Source organism: Penicillium psychrosexuale, assembly GCF_028828465.1.
Source record: "Penicillium psychrosexuale strain IBT 29551 chromosome Unknown utg000002l, whole genome shotgun sequence".
Classification (NCBI taxonomy): Eukaryota; Fungi; Ascomycota; class Eurotiomycetes; order Eurotiales; family Aspergillaceae; genus Penicillium; species Penicillium psychrosexuale.
Genome location: NW_026643187.1, coordinates 2,081,481 through 2,100,509, shown reverse-complemented (window position 1 = coordinate 2,100,509; position 19,029 = coordinate 2,081,481). Strand labels below are relative to the sequence as shown.

Below are 19,029 nucleotides of genomic sequence, written 5' to 3'. Positions count from 1 at the left end.
AAGTATACATGCATTTATAGACACAAATCAAAGCACATGAAGGAAACTAGACAGACAATCATCAGCCATAAACCTCACTCCCACCTCCTCCACTCATCAACAGCCTTCCTCATCTCCTCATCACAATCATACCCTTTCGCCTGAGCAATCAACAACTCCTCCCTTCGATCCAGGAATCGCCGCTCAGCCTCAACCCTCCTCTGCGCCACAGACCTCAACAACCCAAAATCATCCGTAACAACCGCCTCCCGGAATTTCGCCCGCATACGTGGCGAGTAGAGCTGACAACTCGCCTCACGAGTCCGACCAGGGCCATCACCAGGCAAGATCCGCATCTTCGTCGTGACCATACACGCGATGGGATGATTGGACCGGGCCAGCGGCCAAACAACCTCATCGTAGCAGTCTTCACAGACACACATCTCTGGCAGTGACGGGATAAAGTGCCACGTACTAAGAGCAGGCCTATCGCGACGGCAATCACGCAGCACGACCTTGCGCCGCGCGTAGTTGAGGAATTCGCGCATATCCGGGCGACGGGTGCGCGAAGAGTCCGCTTCAGCACGGGATGCAGACGCATCGAGGAGATCGATGAATTTCACGAATCGCGGACTGGACGTGACGAAGTCGCACAACCGCTCGCTGGGATCCCGGCTTGGTAGGAAGGTCTCGCGGTGGCTGGGCATTAGGATGCGGATATTGCGCGCGCAGCTGTTGCAGACGTGGAAGCCTGCGAGATCAGTGCCTGTTTCCGGGTCGTAGATGCGATGCCAGGATTGTTCTGCGACGATGCGACCGGGACAGACGCGCATGCCGGGTGGTGGGCGTGTCATTTGGTACAGGAGCTCCAGGCTGTCGTGTTGCTTCTTTATCATCTGGGCCCAGGCTAGACGGGTCCATGCGTTGGCGAAGGCGCATCGTGTCTTTTGTCCGGCTGGCTTTGAGAGGCTTGGAATGAAGTAGTCGCGGTAGCGGGACTGTGATAATTGGCTCACGCAGGATGGGCAGATGTCCAAGTGGGTGAGGCCTTTGAGCGTATACCAATCCTGGTAACCTGCTACGGCGATGGTTCGCGGGCATGGAGAGAGGCCCAGGCCTACCGAGCTGGGGCGCTGTGGTGATGTGGCTGCGGGTCTAGTCGGTGCGAGATGAGCCACCGACCGGTCAGGGTTGAATGGGGTTGATATAGGCTTGGTCATATCAGGTGCTGGTCGTGAGGGATGGTGAGATCCAGACATCGACCGGGTAGGCGGCATTGTCACCGATGTCGCGCGGGCACGTGAGGCCGGGAGCAGTTCATGTTGTGATCGTTGGGCGGGGACACGCTGAGGTCCACGCAAAGGCGAGTGCGATGCTGGTGCTGGAATAGGAGGCGGAGGGGGCAGAGAGGTGTTGAGAACATGCGGTTTGACGGGCTTCACAGTTGTGGGTATTTGCCGTACCTCCGGATCCGATACAAAACCCGGGTCCCGCTGTTCTTGTCGTTGGCGAAGCTTCTCCTCAATCCGTTCTGCGAGGGTGGGCCCATTTGGCAGAGCTGAAACAGGGGCCGTGGACACAGGCGGCTGTGGCCGGTGCGGTGGTCTGTTGCCTGCGGTGGCCGAATCGGACAAATACCCCGAGCTAGGCTCCCGTCGAAGGCGTTCTGGCATTGGCCGTGTCGAGTGGGTATATCTCGCACTGTTTGATCGGCCAATGGAAGGCCCGGGAGGTTGTAGACAAGTCTTGTCCTGCATGGGCACTCGAGCATCACTGCGATCCGGCGCACTGGGTCCGCGAGAGCCATGAGATGAGTTTTGCATTGGCGGTCCGTGTCTACTGGAATTGCTATCCCGGCTATGGGAGGGCGGCTGAGGTACCCGCGGTGGGTTAAGCTCACGGATGGGCTGCTGCTGGGCCATCGGCTGAGGCGCTGGGCCGCGTGGTTGGCTTGCAGTTGAGGGCGACACATATTTTGGCCGGTCATTCGTCTCAAACCTGACGGTGTTTCGGAAGATCGGCTCTTGAGGAGGTGGTGTCTTTGGCCCTGCACTTTCATCCGAAGACACACTCCCGAGCCCAGGCACACTGGGAACACTGGCAGGGGAGGTAGATGATGGAGGGGGCGAGTTGGCGGCGACTATAATGGGATACTGATCGACAGCACCTCTTATATGAACACCGTCGAACCCTGGCTTATCTCCAAGCTTGGAGAGACCGTTTAGCTCCTTCGAGAGGGACTGGGGCTCTTCCTCGACGGAGGGCGCCGGAGGCCATTGCGATCGCGCCCGTCGAGAGCTTCGAGAGGAAGTCATTTCTAAATGGAATTGATTTGGCCACACAGATTGTATGGGATATGCTTGTTTGAGGACGTTAACCTGGTGCGTTGCCGTCTCGTAGAATAGCTCGGGAAATGTGGTTCATAGTATAAGTAGTCGGACTTGAAGTTTGGAGGGGAGCAGAAAATGGTGGCGCGTATGAAAGAGAGAGAAAATTTTTCATAGGAGTAGACAAAGATGCTCGCTTTAAAGTACGTGCGCCAGCTGGGTGTACAGGGGTATATAAGCATCAGTGGATGGCATCGGGCATCACCCTGAAGGAATAGACCTCTGATAGGCCATTTTAGTGATTGGGCAAGACCAAAAATACGAACAAGAATAGCTTCAGGCTGAAGAGAAATCACAAGTTAAGGGCAGTGGAAGCGCAGGCAAAACAGTGTGGCTATGGCAGCCTGTTGACTATTGGGCACGAAGTGGAACCCCCCGGGTACTGCCGCTGCGTTTCAGGTTGATTTATTTAGATTCATATCGGATCATTGGGCAACAAGTGGAAATCTCGTTCCTCAGGGGCGCTGGTGTTTAGGAAACATCGGACCGATCAGAGGCTAATGGCCTGCGTAATGTCTCAAGTTTATGAAGCGGGGGAGATCTATTTCTTGCAAGGTTCCATGATGCAGTCAGCGGCAGATGACACGCGAAGTTCTATGTCGTCCTCATGCACAGCTAGGGGCTAACGGACATATGCCGGGTCGTGGGTCGTGGGGATTTGCCCCTCATGGGGCTCCGGGTGGCTTGCATGTTGATTTTGTACGAAAAACGAAGCGCTAATACAGCAACAGATCTGGCCAGGGGCTTTGGATTAGCGCTATGAGTCTCCTGGCAGAGAGGGGCGGCATTGGATCTGTTGGATATCCTTGCCCTGACAAGCCCATGTTGCACTGCTGTTGCAATGATTCGCATAATACTTCGCATAATAGTATACCAAATATAGCCTTGTTCCGACGGGTGGTCCGACGGAAATGGCGTCATATCCCTGTGAAAATGGTTGAATAGTCGACATGCCAATCATGTTGAATTTTAGGAACCTGTATGAAGCGCATTATCAAAGCCAGATGCGCTGTATTCTGTATAAACACTAAGATTGGAATTTGTCGAGTTCTGAAACGAAGGAGAAAAGAAAAGGAAAGAAGGGAGCGCAACAATTCCGCCGGACCTTTGGACATTGCGGGGATCCGATGACAAATATGAAGCTGATGTCTTAACATCTCCCTTACCCCCACCTACTTATTTACTATGTTTCGCCCTCTTACACGTTGTAGTACTCGACTCGCACTACTTCACAATCACATTGCTCCTCCACTTGTAAACCAATTCATTCCAATCCGCAGCATGTCCGTCCCAACAACCATGAAGGCTGTAGTGGTCGAGCAGACCGGCGGCCCTGAGGTGCTGCAATTCAAGACCTCATACCCAGTTCCTACCCCCAAAGCAGGACAGCTGCTAGTGCGCAACAACATCTCCGGTGTAAACTACATCGACACCTACTTCCGAACAGGCCTGTACCCCTCACCCAAGCCCGAGATCTTGGGCCGTGAGGGCGCTGGTATTGTCGCTGCTCTCGGTCCCGAGACTTCTGGCTTCCAGGTCGGTGATCGGGTTGCATGGTTGTCTACTGGTGGGTATGCGGAGTACACTGCAGTGCCGGCGGCCCACACTGCGAAGATCCCCGAGGGGATCAGTGATGAGGATGTCATGGCGTCGTTCCTGAGCGGTATGACCGTGCTTGCTTTCGCAAAGGAGACTTATCCCGTGCAGAAGGGCGATTGGGTTCTTCTCCACGCCGCAGCTGGTGGTGCTGGCTTCCTTATGACGCAGATTTTAAAGACTATGGGTGCCAAGGTTATTGGTACCGCTGGCGGCGCAGAGAAGTGTGCGCTTGTCAAGAGCCTCGGTGCCGATGTGGTGATTGACTACCGCAGCGAAGAGGGCAAGGACTGGGTTAAACAGGTCAAGGAAGCCACTGGTGGTCGTGGTGTCGATGTTGTTTACGATTCTGTCGGCAAAGATACCTGGGAGGGAAGCTTGGAGGCTGTTAAGCGCAAGGGTACTGTCATCTGGTTTGGCAATGCCAGTGGTCCTGTGCCCCCGCTTCCTCTTGCGTATGGCCTTCCCCTCTCTATATTGATCTTGGCTAGTGATACTCATGATATCTCAATAGGAAACTTTCTCCCAAGTGTGTCAAGGTTGCTCGCCCTACGCTTTTCGGATACATACAGACTCCGGAAGAGTTCAAATCCTACACCAATGAGCTGTTTGGCCTACTAAAGTCGGGCCAGCTCAAGACGAAGATCCACAACATCTGTCCGCTGGAGGACATTGCTCAGGTGCACAAGGTATATCGTTGCGTGAAATCCTAGTCATTGCAAATTCTAACTCGCTTGACAGGATCTGGAAGGACGGAAGACCATGGGGAAGTCACTGCTGAGGCCTTGAGTCAGGACCTGGGTTTTTTAAACAATAGGAACAGATTATTGTTCGATAATATAAGACTACGTACGATACGAGGGTGTCAATATCCCTTTGATATCCATATGAATTTCATTTTCTCGTGCTGCATTTGGCTAAAACATATTCGGAAAACCCCCGGGCAGATTGGCAGCAGACTGATCACCTCGTAAACAGATAGCTGCATCTAGTGACCTTGCAGTCACCAATAGCCCCCTCCAGTTCAATCTCGGTTTCCTCATTCTTCACCATCCTACTCCTTCGAAGTCTCCGTTGGTTCCAGGTTAAGCTGTTCATCGGGCTCCTGGTTCTTCGCAGTCTTCTCACCCGAAATGTGGGCTCCTAGCTTGGGCTGTCCCTCAGACTCCTGGTCCTTGGCATCATTCTGCTCATCCGAAGTCTGGGCCTGTCCCTCAGGTTGCTGATTCTTCGTAATCTTCGACGCCCGGGTTTCATTCTTGGACTTTTCCTTTTCCATCATCTTCTTCTTGTGCTTGATGAACTTCGCGATCATCTCCGGCGTGATATCGGGCGTCTGATCCTTGGCCTGTCCCTCAGGTTCCTGATCCTTGGTAGCCTTCTTCTCACCCGATGCCTGGGGTCCATTCTTCGACCTTTCCTTTTCCATCATCTTCTTCTTGTGGTTGAGGAACTTCGCGATCATCTCCATCGTGATTTCAGGCGTCTTATTCTCGGCATGTTCCTTTTCTATCTTTTCCTTTTTCTCCTTGAGGAACTTCGCGATGACCTCGGGTGCGATAACGGGCTTGATCCTTTCCGGGTTCTGGAAATGATTGATGGTCCGATCGAGGGCCTGCTTAGGAGTTTCGAACAGGGGAATGTTGCGGGGCTCATTGCTAAGGCGACAGTGGGACTGCTCTCCCTGGGCCGAACTTCCCTTGCCTTTCTGTGGATTCGGATCCACCAGGCCCATCAGGTCTTTGACTTCCTCCATGTCCCAGCCGAAGTTTTCAAGGGTGTGGATAATCTGCCAGATGGCAACCATGGGATCCTCACCGGGCTTGACAGCAAAGTCCAACTCGTGTGTCAGCATGTGCATAGCCCACTCGGCCGGGGTAGGCTCAGGGGGGCGCAAAATAGACTCCTTTGCGAGCCGACGTGCGACTTCCTCCTCGTCGGGGATGAAGTTGATAGGCGCTGGCTCCACGTAGTCCATCATCCAGTCATTGTGCATGAACTTGTAGAAGCTTGGCAGGACCGACAGAATTTCATCGAAGTAGTACTGTCCGAAGTTGGTCTGATAGACGTCCGTGATAATCTTCATGCCGGGCAAGATATGGACAAGCAGAGGAGCTTCGACGAGAAATTCGAACTCATAAGTTGGGGCAAAACCAGCATCCCAGTCGATCTTTTCCCAGGGAGTCAGGTCGAAGGGACCTCTAGCAGGATCACGGAATTCCTTGCCTCGAACCTTGCCCACTGGCATCAGATCGGGGCCTAGCTCCCTGTAGTATGCCATGACTTCCTCACTAGGTTCCTCCACGGAGACGACCTCAAAGCCATCGATGTCTGGAACTTGCTTGGCTTCGATCATGTCCTTGTCAGCAATCATCTTGAATTTACGAGCAGTCCGATCATTCCCGGCAATTGCAATGCCATATTTGACGACCTTGCGAGCGATTTCAGCGGTGAAGACCTTCTGATCAGCATATCGAATGTTGGACCAAACCTCGGGGTCAACCACATCCTCGAAGTAGTAGCCACCAAACAGCAAGGAGCAACCGCGGTTGAAGTCTCCGGGGCCTTGATGGTGTACGAGTTGCTGGTTCATCCACAACTCTTTGGCAGACCGATCACATGTCTTTCGAGCTTCCTCAAGGTCCTCGTTCTGCTCGGGGCAAACATTGTGGTAGAGCAGGTAAGAAAAGAAGTTCTTCATGGTGTCAGTGCAGACTTTGATCTCCTCCTCAGTATCAGGATTGTAGTAGCCCATGTAGTACCCAGTCCTATCAACTAAGTTAGCATCCATGACTCGAATAAGCGTTCAAATATTTTAAAACTCACAGGTAGCCAGTGGCAACGTCGTTGAAAGAGATTGGGTATGGTTTTCCCATCTTAGGAATGGTGGCCGTGTGGCAGCGAGCTTGCATGGCCTCTTCTTTAGACATCTCCTTCAATTCCGAAGGAGTCACTCCCTGCGAATGGTTGGGGCCCACGCTGACACCGCCGTACTGTAGGTACTTGAGGAAAACCTTGCGTCTGTAGGGCTCAAGGCGTCGTTTGTACAAGAAGCGCTTGATCGCCTCGTCAATTCGACTAGATGGGTCATATTAGTGGGTGTTATGCGATAATATCTGGGGATCTTACTCAAGAATTGGCAAAGCACTGTCATGAAGTGTTAGATAATGTCTCAGTTTGGATGTTAGAATTGTACTTACGGATCATAGATGTTCTTGTTCTCCTCGAACTCCTTCGGAGTAATTGGTGCATCGGCATAGAAGGGTTCGAATCCCGTGGGCGCGTTCTATTAAAGGCTGTTAGACAGAATCCGCGTGTGTAAACATCGGTATCACAGTCTTACCTCTCCTCTCTGGCTCTTGGGGCGTCTCTTGTTCTTTTTCTTCTTCTTCGATTTCGAAGAAGCATCATCGTCAAGTTCCATGTTTGCGAGAACCCTTTCCTCGTCGGGATCATGCTTGAATCCAATGTTGGGTTCTTTCTCCGAGTTCGCACCATCCTTCACATCCGAGTTGTCCGTAGTATTCTCTGGCTCTTCCGTAGCGATGGAAACACGAGGTAAAGCACCTCCAAGGTCAGCTTCACCGGAAACATGCTTGCTAGGCTCCTGGTCCGAACAAGCCAAAGGCTCCTCAACCTATAGAGTAGTGTCAGCATAACATTTATTAGGATACCAAGGAGATTGGATCCTGGTGGTCAGATAGAGTCAGGACACTCACATTATGCTCAGTCTTGAGTGCATCCTCTGACTTCTCGAGCTCAGGAATGACTGGTTCAATGAAATGAACCCGAGCCTGCTTAGCAGATGATTGAGGTAATTCAGAGACAGACTCCGCGGAAGAGATGAAGGATGCTTCCTCGGTAGCTTCGCCATGCTCTTGGTCCGGCATGGTGGGGTCAAGGTTAGTAGGGGCACCGTCTCCAGTCATGGCTTCAGTAGGCTTCGTAGGCTCATCAGAGATGATAGGATTAAGCGACTGAATAGGGGGAGACGGATTGTCTTCACGGGCAGGCTCGGGCCTTTCATCCATGATGAATGATAGAAGTAACGAGGTTGAAAGGATGAAGTTTCCGTGTTGCGAGAAGCAAGGATAAATATTGGAAGGAGAAGGAAAGACCAAAACAAAGAGACGAGACTTAATAGCAAGGCTCTGATTGCTTAGTCGTGATGCTTAGTCGTGATGCTTAGTCGTGATGTTTAATTATGAGGATTAGTTGTGAGGATTAGTCGTTATAAACCTCATCCATAGATGAGATCAGGCAAACAACCAAACAACCTGTGTTTCTTTCACTATTATAAGATAATTTAAAATTTGTTGAGCTTGAAGGGAGAAGATAAATAAAGAAAAATCCAGGAATTACAATGTTGAATATGACTTAGTGAGTTCAATGTTGTATACACAGATCGTATAGTTCATCTAAGATTAGGGTTGAGAATGACATCGCCCCCACCCCCCTTGTCCCGCGTTTGGGATGTCATTTCTCCAGATCTCACTTCTTTTTCATATATTAGCATTTAGCATACATTTGAATAATTCACCTTATTTGCATTCAATTTGCCAGGTTCAAAGCTACCTGTGAACCTCTACACCTCAGGACTACTCCAGCTGTTTGGGGCATCCGAAATACAGACCTCCTCATGTCATAAGAGCCGAGTGATTGTATGAAAATGCCTTCGAAATCAGAAAATCGAAAGACACCACAGCTGGGCAGCGAGGATCTGATCCCTTTTGACCATGCTGCTGCCGGACAGTAAGTTCCACACCGCCGCTCTGTGTCCTGACGCGACGTCCCACACGAATTAACCCAGCCGGGTGTGCGAAAGAAGACCAACACTGGCGGACTCGAGTACGATATTTGATTTATGTCCATGCTAACAATATATTTCTATTCAGTGATGGCGTCCGCTGTACGGCCTCTGGCGCCCTGATCGCGAAACCGTGCACGCGGCAAGAGGTAGAATTCTACGAATCCAGCGCGCTCCACCCGGAATTACAGGAGTTCATGCCCCTTTACGTCGGATCCCTTTCATCTTCCGAACAACAGCAACCGCTGGCGATTGCTGCCGCCCGAGAATCTGGCATCCTTCCCCTCTCCGAGTCCGGCGACGTAACGGCCGATTTCTCCCAGCCTAGCCAACCGCCATCGCACACAACTGCCCCGCACAAGGACAGCGCTGCCCCTGTTAAGGAGGAAGCAGCATGGGTGCCCTCTGGAGGCAAGGAAATCGATACTGGTTTGTCGATCGTGCTGGAGAACATCGCCTGTGGGTTCCGTCGGCCAAACGTGCTGGACGTCAAGCTCGGCGCGCGTTTATGGGCGGACGATGCGCCGCTCGAGAAGCGGAAGAAGCTTGATGTCGTATCGAAGGAAACTACCAGTTCTAGCGTTGGATATCGCATTGCGGGGATGAAAGTCTGGACTGGCCACAATGGGGAGACCGATGAGGGCGATCGGACAGACCCGTATGCTACGAAATACGAGGGTGCAGAGGGCGAAAGGGGCGAAGTCATCGAGAAGGATGGCTATCGGCGGTATGACAAGTGGTACGGCCGCTCCTTCAGTAAGGATAATGTCAAGCAAGGCTTTGAAACCTTTCTTGCTGGCGCAAAGGCGGGCAAGATAGACCGATCAAAAATGGTCGCCCAGCGCTTGGCGGAAGAATTGAAAAACTTACAGCTTGTTCTTGAATCAAAAGAGAGCCGGATGTACTCTGCGAGTGTGTTGGTGGTCTACGAAGGAGATATAGAAGCGATGGAGCAGGCAATTGAAGAGGAACAGAAAGCCCCAGCAACCCGTTCTCGGGAAGAAGAAGAAGATGATGAAGATGACGAGGAATTTGAACTTCCCGAAGAAGCTTTCCAGATGGTCAATGTCCAGCTTGGTGATGGGATGCCTCAACAGGCTATCAATATCAGCATTGACCCCGAAACCATGCAGATGCCCGACGTGGACGATGACGAGGAGGACGAAACTCCTAAAGTCCACGCACTCCGCCTGATTGATTTTGCACATGCCAGCTGGACCCCTGGGCAAGGCCCGGATGAGAATCTACTCATGGGTGTGCGCAGCCTCGTCAAGATGTTTGAGGAACTGGCAGAGTGAGATGGAGTATAGAGTCGCATGTGCCCACAGTTGCTGGCGGCCGTTGGATGCACTACTAGCAACTTTTATTATGTTTTATTGCAGTCCAATTAGCTATGTAGATCAATCTTCATTTATCACTCAGCCAATTTATTGTATTCATTCTTTCAGCGCGCCAGGGCCACGACCTCTATAAAAGTGCTGACATAATCCCGCCGAGACTTCGACATTGATCTTCAAACATCGCGGAATTGCAACTGCGGAAACCCTCAAGTCAAAATGTTCCCCACACGCGCCCTTTTCGGCCGGTCGGTCTGGAAAGGTGAGTCTTGTCGAATCTAGAAGATCTCTACTTCAGGATCAATTCCTAAGAGGCCACACGCTAACACTTCCAACAGGCCCAAACATCGTCCCGTACGTGACAGAAATCAAACTCCTCCCTTCGAACCTACAAAACCTTTACAATGGGACCATCTCATACTGGAATTCAAAGCTGACTGGATGATCCAAAACAGTCTTCCTCTCCCACGCACCCTCCCCCTCCACCCAACACCCCCCGATCCGCACCACGAAACGCGCAGCAACCATCCTCCCGAACTTTGTCGGTCTGCGCTTTGCTGTGCACAATGGCAAGACATACGTCGAGATCCAGGTGACAGAGGAGATGGTCGGACGGAAGCTTGGAGAATATGTTGCGTATGTATACATATTTCTACGTCTGTTCAGATGAGCAGCTCAGAATGATGCGGTTATTTACTGACATTCAATTTGCTCTATAGGACCCGCAAGCGCTTTACATACAAGCAGTCTAAGAACAAATAAACGACTCGCATGATCGCCTGGTGCAGATACTTCTTTGTGCTAGGAGAGCTACATTACATCTCTTTATTTTGCGACACCATGTACAGATATATCGTTGGATTCATTGTGACATTAGCTGCTTTTGGGTCGGAGTTCAATATAAAATTTTCTTTTTCCTAGATTTAAACTGCGAATAAAGTGCAATGCGACTTGAATACAATACCCAAATAGAACCTGTATAGGAAGGCAAATAACGAGTAGTAGTCCTCATTCAATCTGCGGTGTTCTTATAGATTCTAATGCGCAATTCGAAGCCAGCAACACACAGGAAATGTTCATATCATTCCCTAACTAGTTCCTATAGCATTGCAGGCACAGATTCTAGTAAGTAAAAGTTAGTTAAGGGAAAAGAGAAAACGCCATCCATTGGATCCGCCCAGACACCAGCCCAGACTAGCAATGCAGTCATGATCCCAGGCCACGCAGGACCATTTGCACACCTAAACGCCATAAGCCCGAAAATGCAAAAGACAAATGATGCAAAGCCCCGAAGACCAGTTTCCATCAATGTACTACCTGTAGAACTCGCCTCGCTTCACGCTGACTCCATATTCTGAGACTGCCATCCCCAGGTCTTCCATGGTCAACACCGTACGTCCCTGACCAGAGCCACCCGAACCACCACCTCCAAATCCAGGCCGCTGGATACCGAGATGAGTGCCGGCTTTATTACCCTTACCACCATCGCCGCCAGGAGCTGGGGCACCACCTGCGCTAGCCGGAGCACCGAGACCAGCCGCAGCTGCTAGACTGCCGATGGGGTTGTTTGCGGAGGAGCTGTTTGAGGCGCGGATTCGGGCAAACTGGTACGAGTCTGCTGCGATGTCTGAGACAAACTTTTGTGCAGCAAGCGCTAGGAGTCGCGCCAGGTGAGGTGGGGTTTGGCCGGGGCCTGTGCCTGGTGGTGGGAGACCGGCGAGGGTGAGGTAGTGAGCAGTGACTGCGTCGGGAATCTGGAGATCGAGGGTCAGTTGTTTTTTGCTTTTCCTTGATTGTCTGATGGGTCTTTTGTTTTATATCGTGGGTCTCGCTTTCCGATGCGCTTGCGCGATATCTTGGGATGGATCGATGGTGGCGGGGATGCCGTGGTCCATCGTGTGACCAGGCGATCAGGGGAAGCTCAGAGAGGTTACAGTCTTGTTTCAGAGATGACTTACAATTGGTGCATAGTCATCCATCTTGCCGAGGAACTCGCGCAAGCTTGTTTCCTTCTTGGAGGGTTCTGGCGCGGGCGCCATGGGATCTTGGCCAGGCGCGCTGGCGTTCGCGTTCGCTTCGGCCTGATTCTCGGTGTTCATATCGACGTCTTTTTCGATGGAAACATCAAGATCAGGCTCAGTTTTGATGTTATCTTCCGATTCGGTCGGAGGGGGATGCTCTTGTGATCCGTTCTGGGGTATGGGTTGGGAAGGTTGCGATGTTTGAGAGTCGGCCATGTTGGGCAAATATCGGCGGAAAACCCCTGCAAGTTTCCTTTAATTGAGACTGGGCTGCAGAGTTCCAAGTACAAGGCCAATCAATGGCTGCGGCGGTTATACGTTCGTTTATAGGGAGATTCAAAGTCACACGGGTGGTGCACGGGCCATCTGATGACCTACCTCGACTACCACGCTATGTATCAACGCATAGTTATATATTGTAATGTGAAGATATCTACATCTAAAGAGTGTGTTTATTTTATTCATTATCATTCATTTGAAATGTATCACTATGTACTCATACAATTGGGATGCAATAAAAGCAATCGCCCAGTCCGGCGCAATGTCGCAATCCCATAGTAAAACAAATGTGGTTCCCGAAGGAACAAATATCACAATCCAGCCCTAGACTCCGAAACGAAATTGCAAATCCGAAGTTCTCATGATGAATCTTGCGGACAAAAAGCTAAATCAATAAGACAAATGGTTGGATATTACAATCCTCTACTGTCCCAACTGCATATGAGGATCGATGTGATCAGGAGTTGGCTGAGCATGCTGCTGAGGGTACTGACTTCCGTGTACCTCCTGGCTCAGAGTCTGCATGAGGTTCTGTTCCGCGGTTTGATCAAATACGGACTGGCTGTTAGCATCCGGTGGAAGGCTAGGCGAGGCGGACATATCGTGTCCCGACACGGGTGCCCCATGAGCTCCAGCAAGGGCCATCATACCCTTAATTCCTTCCACATGGGCCTTGTCTTCTTCGCCCTGCTTCTTCTGTCTTTCACGGGCTTCCCGTTTGGCTGCCTGGGCAGGAGCGCGGGTTTTCAATTCACCGGTGACAAACTTCAGGTAGTATGGGACCTCAATTCCACTCTTCAAGAAGAAGAGTTTCAAGTTGCGAGCCTTGTCCTTCAGCTGTACCTGGTTACGATCTTTGAGTGCTTCACTTATCGTTCCACCAGGTCCAAACATAGCAAGAATCTGACTCCAATGGGGGCCCTTCACACGGTCTAGGCCGGCCATCAACGCGTTCTCTTCTTCAGTGGTCCAGGGTCGACGTTGACTGGGAAGGCCAGATTTACGGCTAGTCGGAGAAGACTTTGCGGATGCGGCCATTCGGGCACGTTCGTAGAGAACCTGAGTGGGCTGTGACTGAGAGTAATGGGGAATCCCCGGCATGTATCCATGGTTGGAGGACATGCCATTTGCTCTAGCTTGCATAGCTTGCGCTGCATTGGGGTTGTATTGCTGGAAGGTGGCCTGTAATGGGCTCTGCTGGAAAGTTAAGGGGGAGGCCTGCTGTGTTTGATAACCTCCAGGGGGGTCGGACTATGATGATATTGTTGGTGAACTGGCTGCGATTGTTGTGCAGCAGTGTAGCCATGGAGATATTGATTATCAGGTTGGATCGTCTGTTGCTGCGGCTGCTGTGGTGGCGGCTGTTGGTGCTGGGGTTGTTGGGGTTGTTGCGGTTGTTGCGGTAGAGGCGACGGACTAGCCTGAGATTGGGTCTGTTGGGGTTGTTGCTGATGCTGTTGTTGCGACTGCTGCTGAGAGCGTCGGAGGCCATGGCCCTGTAGAGCAATCTGCGCAGCTCGGGCAGCACGTGCGACAAGGTCGCCATGCATGTTTCGGTCCACTGGGACTTCAACTTGTTGGTTGAGTGCGAATTGACCCTGGTGGGTGGTGTTGGGTGACTCATGGGCGTCGCCATTTGAACTCGAGGGCTGACGTCCCTTGACGGCTTTCTTTCCCTAGATGATTTTAGCATAAACATAATCTTTGAGGAAGATAAAGGGCAACAAACGAACCTGTTGGGTATTGATGGCGTCAAAGTTCTTCGAAATGTAGGAGCTGAGATCTCGGAGGAAATCTTCCCAGTGATACTTATCCGGCAGGGCATTCAGCGCTTCCTCATTGTTGATCTCATTGAGAAGGATGTCACGGCGAGAGGTGAGACGGTTCACGAAATCTGTCTCAGATGGTGCCAGCTGCCTGGTACCAGGACGTCTCGCCAACAACCGTTGTTCCATGTCGTCCGGGAACAGATTGTAGAGGAGCTGTGTACGGGTGAGAGATTTGTTATGCATGGCTGCGATGAAAGCCTGTGTCTTGAGTTCGAGGTACAAAGCACCTTGGACCTTCAGTAAACGACCGCCCTCAGGGACAAACACGTCTAAGAAATGATCATTGAGGTCCGCAAACCCAATTTCCTGAGACCCGAAGATACTCGAGACAAAGGACGCCAGGTTCGCTTTGCGAATGACATCAATTTGAGAAGGGTCTGTGATTTCAAGGTCCGTAGGCTGAAGGAATGAGTGCTTGACGGTGTAGACTCGCTTTGTGTGGTCAAATAAGGAGCGCATGGTGGCATATGCTTGGCCATTTTCGGAGTCAGGTTCGGAAACCATAGCAGTGAGGTCTTGGTAGGTGTTCTTGGAAAGGAATGACAAGATTTGCGTCGACTAGGAGATGATTGACCAGATGTTAGGAAGCCGAGATCGCGTAAATAGTATCAATTCAACTCACAAGATTATCCAAGATAGGGAGACTCTGAATCTTGAGGTGAGAGTTGGCCTTGAGGAAAGCAAAACCTCTGGCTCCTGGGAAATCATTCGACGGTGGTAGTTCTTGGGGTCCCATTGCAACGGTTTGCTCCTGACGCTCTGTGTGATCCATGATTTCAGAGATGATTGTAGCCACATCGTGATTGAGATCAGAGTTGCCGTCCTGGGTAGTGGCGACCTCTGTAGAGGAATCATGGGTGTTGTGAGTGCCATGCTGAAGAGTTTGGTTCACATCGAGGACGTTCTGCTCAACTGTATCAATAACACCTTCGCCAAGAGCCGAGGCCAATTCTTCTTCAATTTTGTGACCAGGGCCATGCTGATCGGCCATCAAGATGACTCCGTCGGGCAGAGAAATATCACCGTTGGAGCTATCGCCTGTACGGCGCTTCTTGGCCGCCGGAGGCGATCCATGCTCCTCATCGTCGAGGGAATGAGACACTTTTTGGTCTGTGATACAGATTTAAATGGTGAGTATTGATTCTAGAGTTATATTGAGGTCCCATTGGCGATGAGGGTGATAGGTATGGGTGGGGGTGGTCGAGGCTGGTGAACGGGACGATCGGATGAGGCGCTTGAAGAGAACACTTACCAATGTCACCTCCATCAGAGGGGAAGGGAGGAAAGTCGGATGTTTCCTGGCCATCGAATGATGGCCGCGCGCCTCGAGTCTCGACCATTTGGAATAAGCGCCTGTCGGGGTATCAACTTCCGAGAGCAGAAATGAGGGCTTAGGGGTAGGGCGCATTTGTAGGGCTTGCGGAAGAAGGATGGAGGAGCAAAATATGATTTTTCTGCCGGGCGGTAGAAATCTCGGAGGTGATGGGTGGAAGCGTGGGCATCAAAAAATTGTATGCGTGGAGGTTCGTGGAAGGAAGGTAAATGGGGAGAGGGAAGAAGGAAACCTTGGCGGAAGTTGCGTGGTTGAGTGTATAAATGTGCGTGTGTTTATCTCGTCAATTCATAAGTACCTTTTTCGTGTGTTCACCATGCAAAAGGTACATCATTCGTATTAATATTTTAGGTCTCGAACGATCATCAACTTGTTCTACCTTATATGCCTGGCATGAAACCCGTCTCTTATTCAATAATATCAATTATCAGATCTACGATAGCCCAGTGACTCTTGCTGAGGATTTTTCGGTATTCTGCCCAGGTATTAGAAGAAAGACAGTCCACGGGTCTTTCGGGGAAAAGGAGATGAATATCTTCTCTAGGAGAATGAGGCAATCAATTGTTCCGTCGAGTACATAGAGACATCGTCTCTATCTCTACCTCTATGATCTTGAGTTCCTACAGAATATCAAAATCTGGATGATCTCCGAGGCCGCTGAGGGTGGGCCAGATTTACTAATCTTCTTGGCTCAAACTGGTTCAAACTGGCTCAGACTGGCTTGTATAAAAGAAAATACTACCCACGTATGCAGATATCATCACAATATCCAGAGAGACCTATGGTATGTACCTGTACTCCGTATATTGTAGGTCAACAAGGTACCTCACTTGGGGCAGGGGGCTAGTTCCGTTTTAAGACTAGCGTACTTTGTATACATTTGGCGATTTGCTCACTAGTGATGCCTACATGTACGCTACTTATAATCTTTCGACGGAATTTTGTTCCGTAAACAGCATTCTATCATTCTGTATACTATCATCTTCAATTCCTAGATTATGACCTAGGTATATATGTAGAACTGGTGTATATAAAAGTCCCATCGACTCTCTCCTTGCGGATAATTTGTGCGCGTCATCAATTCTATTCCACCTGGGTATGAGTTGTGTGCAACCTTGAGCCTACCAATTGTATGAAAAAAAATTGAGCTGTGATGAATATCCACGCAAGGTTAATAGTGTCGTCAAGATTCAGCTGCTCCCCACCATCCGAAGAACCCGAAAGCTTGGAGTGCCTTGAGTTTTGATATTCGCGAATAGAAAGCCAGTATGTCTACCAACAGTACTACCGGCTCCTGAAAGCGGATATCTCACAGTCTGGTTCCCTGGTATCCTCGTAACCCTAACACTACCATACCATTCGAGGCCTGGACCATGGACGTCCGAGTTTCTTTACTACAAAGAGGTTGCCCCCGTAGTTTGTAGAGCTAGTCAATCAATCCATCCATCCAGTCAAGGCCTGCTGTTCTTTGATGCTTGAAAGACCATGTTGATGTACAGCCTATTCATCACTCTCCTGGCCCTTCAGGGCCCGGTAATGGTTTCTGCTCAAGACTCCCAATCCATCCAGAAAGTGTGGGGAGTCTTTGCATTTACCGTCTACGGAGACAGCAAGCCCAGTGAGCTCACCAGCTCTCGAACATTGACCGACTACGGAGCCAACGAACTCGCCACGGCGGCATCAGATTTCCGTTATCGCTATGTGTCTGGAGGATCTAATACTATAATCCAGAACATATCCCCAATAATTTTGGACTCAAACGATGTGGTTGTGCTCTCGGCAACGGACCAGAACATTGTTGGTTCCGCCCAAGCCTTCATGCAGGGTCTATACCCACCATTGGGCTCAATGAACATACCGAGCAGCCAAATTGCGAACGGATCGTTTACACAGGCGCCATTGAACGGATACCAATACCCTCGGATTGTCACGGTCGGTAATGCAGACCCTCAGTCTATTTTGATTGAAGGTCAGGCGATGTGTGACATGTATAATGCCGCCGAAGGCGAATACCGTGGCAGTAACGAAGTCCAGGATATCACACGAGACACAGACGCCTTTTATAGAAAACTATGGAAACTGGCATTGTCTGGAGCCTACGATGAATCTTCCGCAACTTACACAAATGCCGTTGCTATCTCGGAATATTTGGATTATGAAGTTGTGCATAATGACAGCTTGTTGGAAAGTCTGAACCACGCCGACATCATCCGTGCTCGCTCGCTAGCGGACCAGTACGTATGGAGCACCAACAGCCAACAATCATCTTCCAGCGGGTCTGCGATCAGAGTAGCTAGCCCAATTGCCGGGCAGACATTGGCATCGAGCATTCTAGAAGCCTTCGATCTGAACATCCAGGCAGGTGGCACCCGGCAGAAGATGACTCTGTTGTTCGGTGGTGATGAGCCAGCTGTTGCCCTGTCGTCTCTGTTGGGACTCGCAAACCAGCATCAACCCAACTTCTTCTCCCGCTTGGTACGAGGTGGCTCTTTTGTTTTCGAGCTGTACAGCTACGAGAACAGCAGCAACTTGTACCCATCATACCCTGGGATCGACAATTTGTACGTGAGATTCTTGCTTCACAATGGGACCGACAACACCACCGACTTCGAACTGTATTCCCTCTTTGGACACGGCCCTAGTCGTGCGTCAATCACATATACTGAGTTTCATTCCGAGTTGGAGACATTTGCCCTGGCATCAACCGAAGAATGGTGCCTACGCTGCAACGCTGAAACTGTGTTCTGCAATGGAGTGTTAGACCAGACCGTATCTCAGCCGAAGAAGAATAGAGGTTTGGCTCCCGCTGTAGCCGGAGTCATTGGTGCTGTTACAATGCTCGCTGTCATTGGACTTACAGCAGTCATTGTGTTCCTCATATGTCGTGCTCGCAAAGGAAGATACCCCAAGAAAGGAAGCTTGGGAGGGTTCAAAGGTCCTAGTAAACTTGCTAGTGATACCGATGTGTCGTTCAGTGAACCCATATGGGGAAACTCCAAGACTGATAGTACGCAAGCATCCAGTGATCTCGCCGCTGGAGTTGGAGTGGCTGTACAGGGACATGAACGTACCGGAAGCTGGGAGATGAGGCAGGGAAAAAAAGAGATTGGGAATATTGAAGCCGATGGCATGGAAGTGATGTCACCTTCTGAGGAAAATGGGGATTATTGGGGTGTACACAGTGGCCTTCAACCTGTGAAAATCCGGGAGAGTGTATAGGCTGTTATGTTGTAACCGTATTTTTAGACGGGAGTTCTTTCGTTTTCGAATTTGTTGTCTTCTGTCTCTGCCTTCCTCAAGTGTCCTTCCTTCCTGTTTAGGGCTACTGGCCAATATCGACGCGTGCTAGACGCGTCGAGTATAGACCTCGTGACCCAGGTCTCTATCTGTTCTGAATAGCCTCGAGCCCTCGTTCCTTCTTCATTGACCCTGTACCTTCCACCCGAATCCCCTCAACAATT

The 19,029-nt window shown here is 50.6% G+C and overlaps 8 protein-coding genes across 8 annotated transcripts; 4 read left to right on the top strand and 4 right to left on the bottom strand.

Annotated features, from left to right (window-relative positions):
• Positions 1 to 74: 74 nt before the first annotated feature.
• N7518_001940 (uncharacterized protein) lies at positions 75 to 2,294 on the bottom strand (the record flags this gene model as incomplete). Its single annotated transcript, XM_057182868.1, has 1 exon — positions 75 to 2,294. One exon carries the CDS (start codon positions 2,292 to 2,294, stop codon positions 75 to 77), a length of 2,220 nt encoding a protein of 739 aa, XP_057044318.1.
• Positions 2,295 to 3,551: 1,257 nt separating this feature from the next.
• N7518_001939 (quinone oxidoreductase family protein) lies at positions 3,552 to 4,751 on the top strand (the record flags this gene model as incomplete). Its single annotated transcript, XM_057182867.1, has 3 exons — positions 3,552 to 4,417; positions 4,477 to 4,651; positions 4,704 to 4,751. 3 exons carry the CDS (start codon positions 3,552 to 3,554, stop codon positions 4,749 to 4,751), a joined length of 1,089 nt encoding a protein of 362 aa, XP_057044317.1.
• Positions 4,752 to 5,016: 265 nt separating this feature from the next.
• N7518_001938 (uncharacterized protein) lies at positions 5,017 to 7,993 on the bottom strand (the record flags this gene model as incomplete). Its single annotated transcript, XM_057182866.1, has 6 exons — positions 5,017 to 6,730; positions 6,789 to 7,040; positions 7,092 to 7,109; positions 7,163 to 7,248; positions 7,306 to 7,599; positions 7,682 to 7,993. The coding sequence occupies 6 exons, from the start codon at positions 7,991 to 7,993 to the stop codon at positions 5,017 to 5,019; spliced, it is 2,676 nt and encodes an 891-aa protein (XP_057044316.1).
• A 638-nt stretch (positions 7,994 to 8,631) lies between these two features.
• Positions 8,632 to 10,067, top strand: N7518_001937 (inositol polyphosphate multikinase; the record flags this gene model as incomplete). Its single annotated transcript, XM_057182865.1, has 2 exons — positions 8,632 to 8,714; positions 8,858 to 10,067. The coding sequence occupies 2 exons, from the start codon at positions 8,632 to 8,634 to the stop codon at positions 10,065 to 10,067; spliced, it is 1,293 nt and encodes a 430-aa protein (XP_057044315.1).
• Positions 10,068 to 10,325: 258 nt separating this feature from the next.
• On the top strand, positions 10,326 to 10,868 carry N7518_001936 (mitochondrial 37S ribosomal protein uS19m; the record flags this gene model as incomplete). The annotated part of the gene is made up of 3 exons (XM_057182864.1): positions 10,326 to 10,368; positions 10,562 to 10,742; positions 10,826 to 10,868. The coding sequence occupies 3 exons, from the start codon at positions 10,326 to 10,328 to the stop codon at positions 10,866 to 10,868; spliced, it is 267 nt and encodes an 88-aa protein (XP_057044314.1).
• Positions 10,869 to 11,419: 551 nt separating this feature from the next.
• Positions 11,420 to 12,343, bottom strand: N7518_001935 (putative TFIID and and SAGA complex TAF10 subunit; the record flags this gene model as incomplete). The annotated part of the gene is made up of 2 exons (XM_057182863.1): positions 11,420 to 11,860; positions 12,065 to 12,343. The coding sequence occupies 2 exons, from the start codon at positions 12,341 to 12,343 to the stop codon at positions 11,420 to 11,422; spliced, it is 720 nt and encodes a 239-aa protein (XP_057044313.1).
• A 126-nt stretch (positions 12,344 to 12,469) lies between these two features.
• On the bottom strand, positions 12,470 to 15,575 carry N7518_001934 (uncharacterized protein; the record flags this gene model as incomplete). Its single annotated transcript, XM_057182862.1, has 6 exons — positions 12,470 to 12,518; positions 12,834 to 13,657; positions 13,681 to 14,082; positions 14,140 to 14,793; positions 14,858 to 15,345; positions 15,488 to 15,575. 6 exons carry the CDS (start codon positions 15,573 to 15,575, stop codon positions 12,470 to 12,472), a joined length of 2,505 nt encoding a protein of 834 aa, XP_057044312.1.
• Positions 15,576 to 17,053: 1,478 nt separating this feature from the next.
• N7518_001933 (uncharacterized protein) lies at positions 17,054 to 18,787 on the top strand (the record flags this gene model as incomplete). The annotated part of the gene is made up of 1 exon (XM_057182861.1): positions 17,054 to 18,787. The coding sequence occupies one exon, from the start codon at positions 17,054 to 17,056 to the stop codon at positions 18,785 to 18,787; it is 1,734 nt and encodes a 577-aa protein (XP_057044311.1).
• Positions 18,788 to 19,029: the final 242 nt, after the last annotated feature.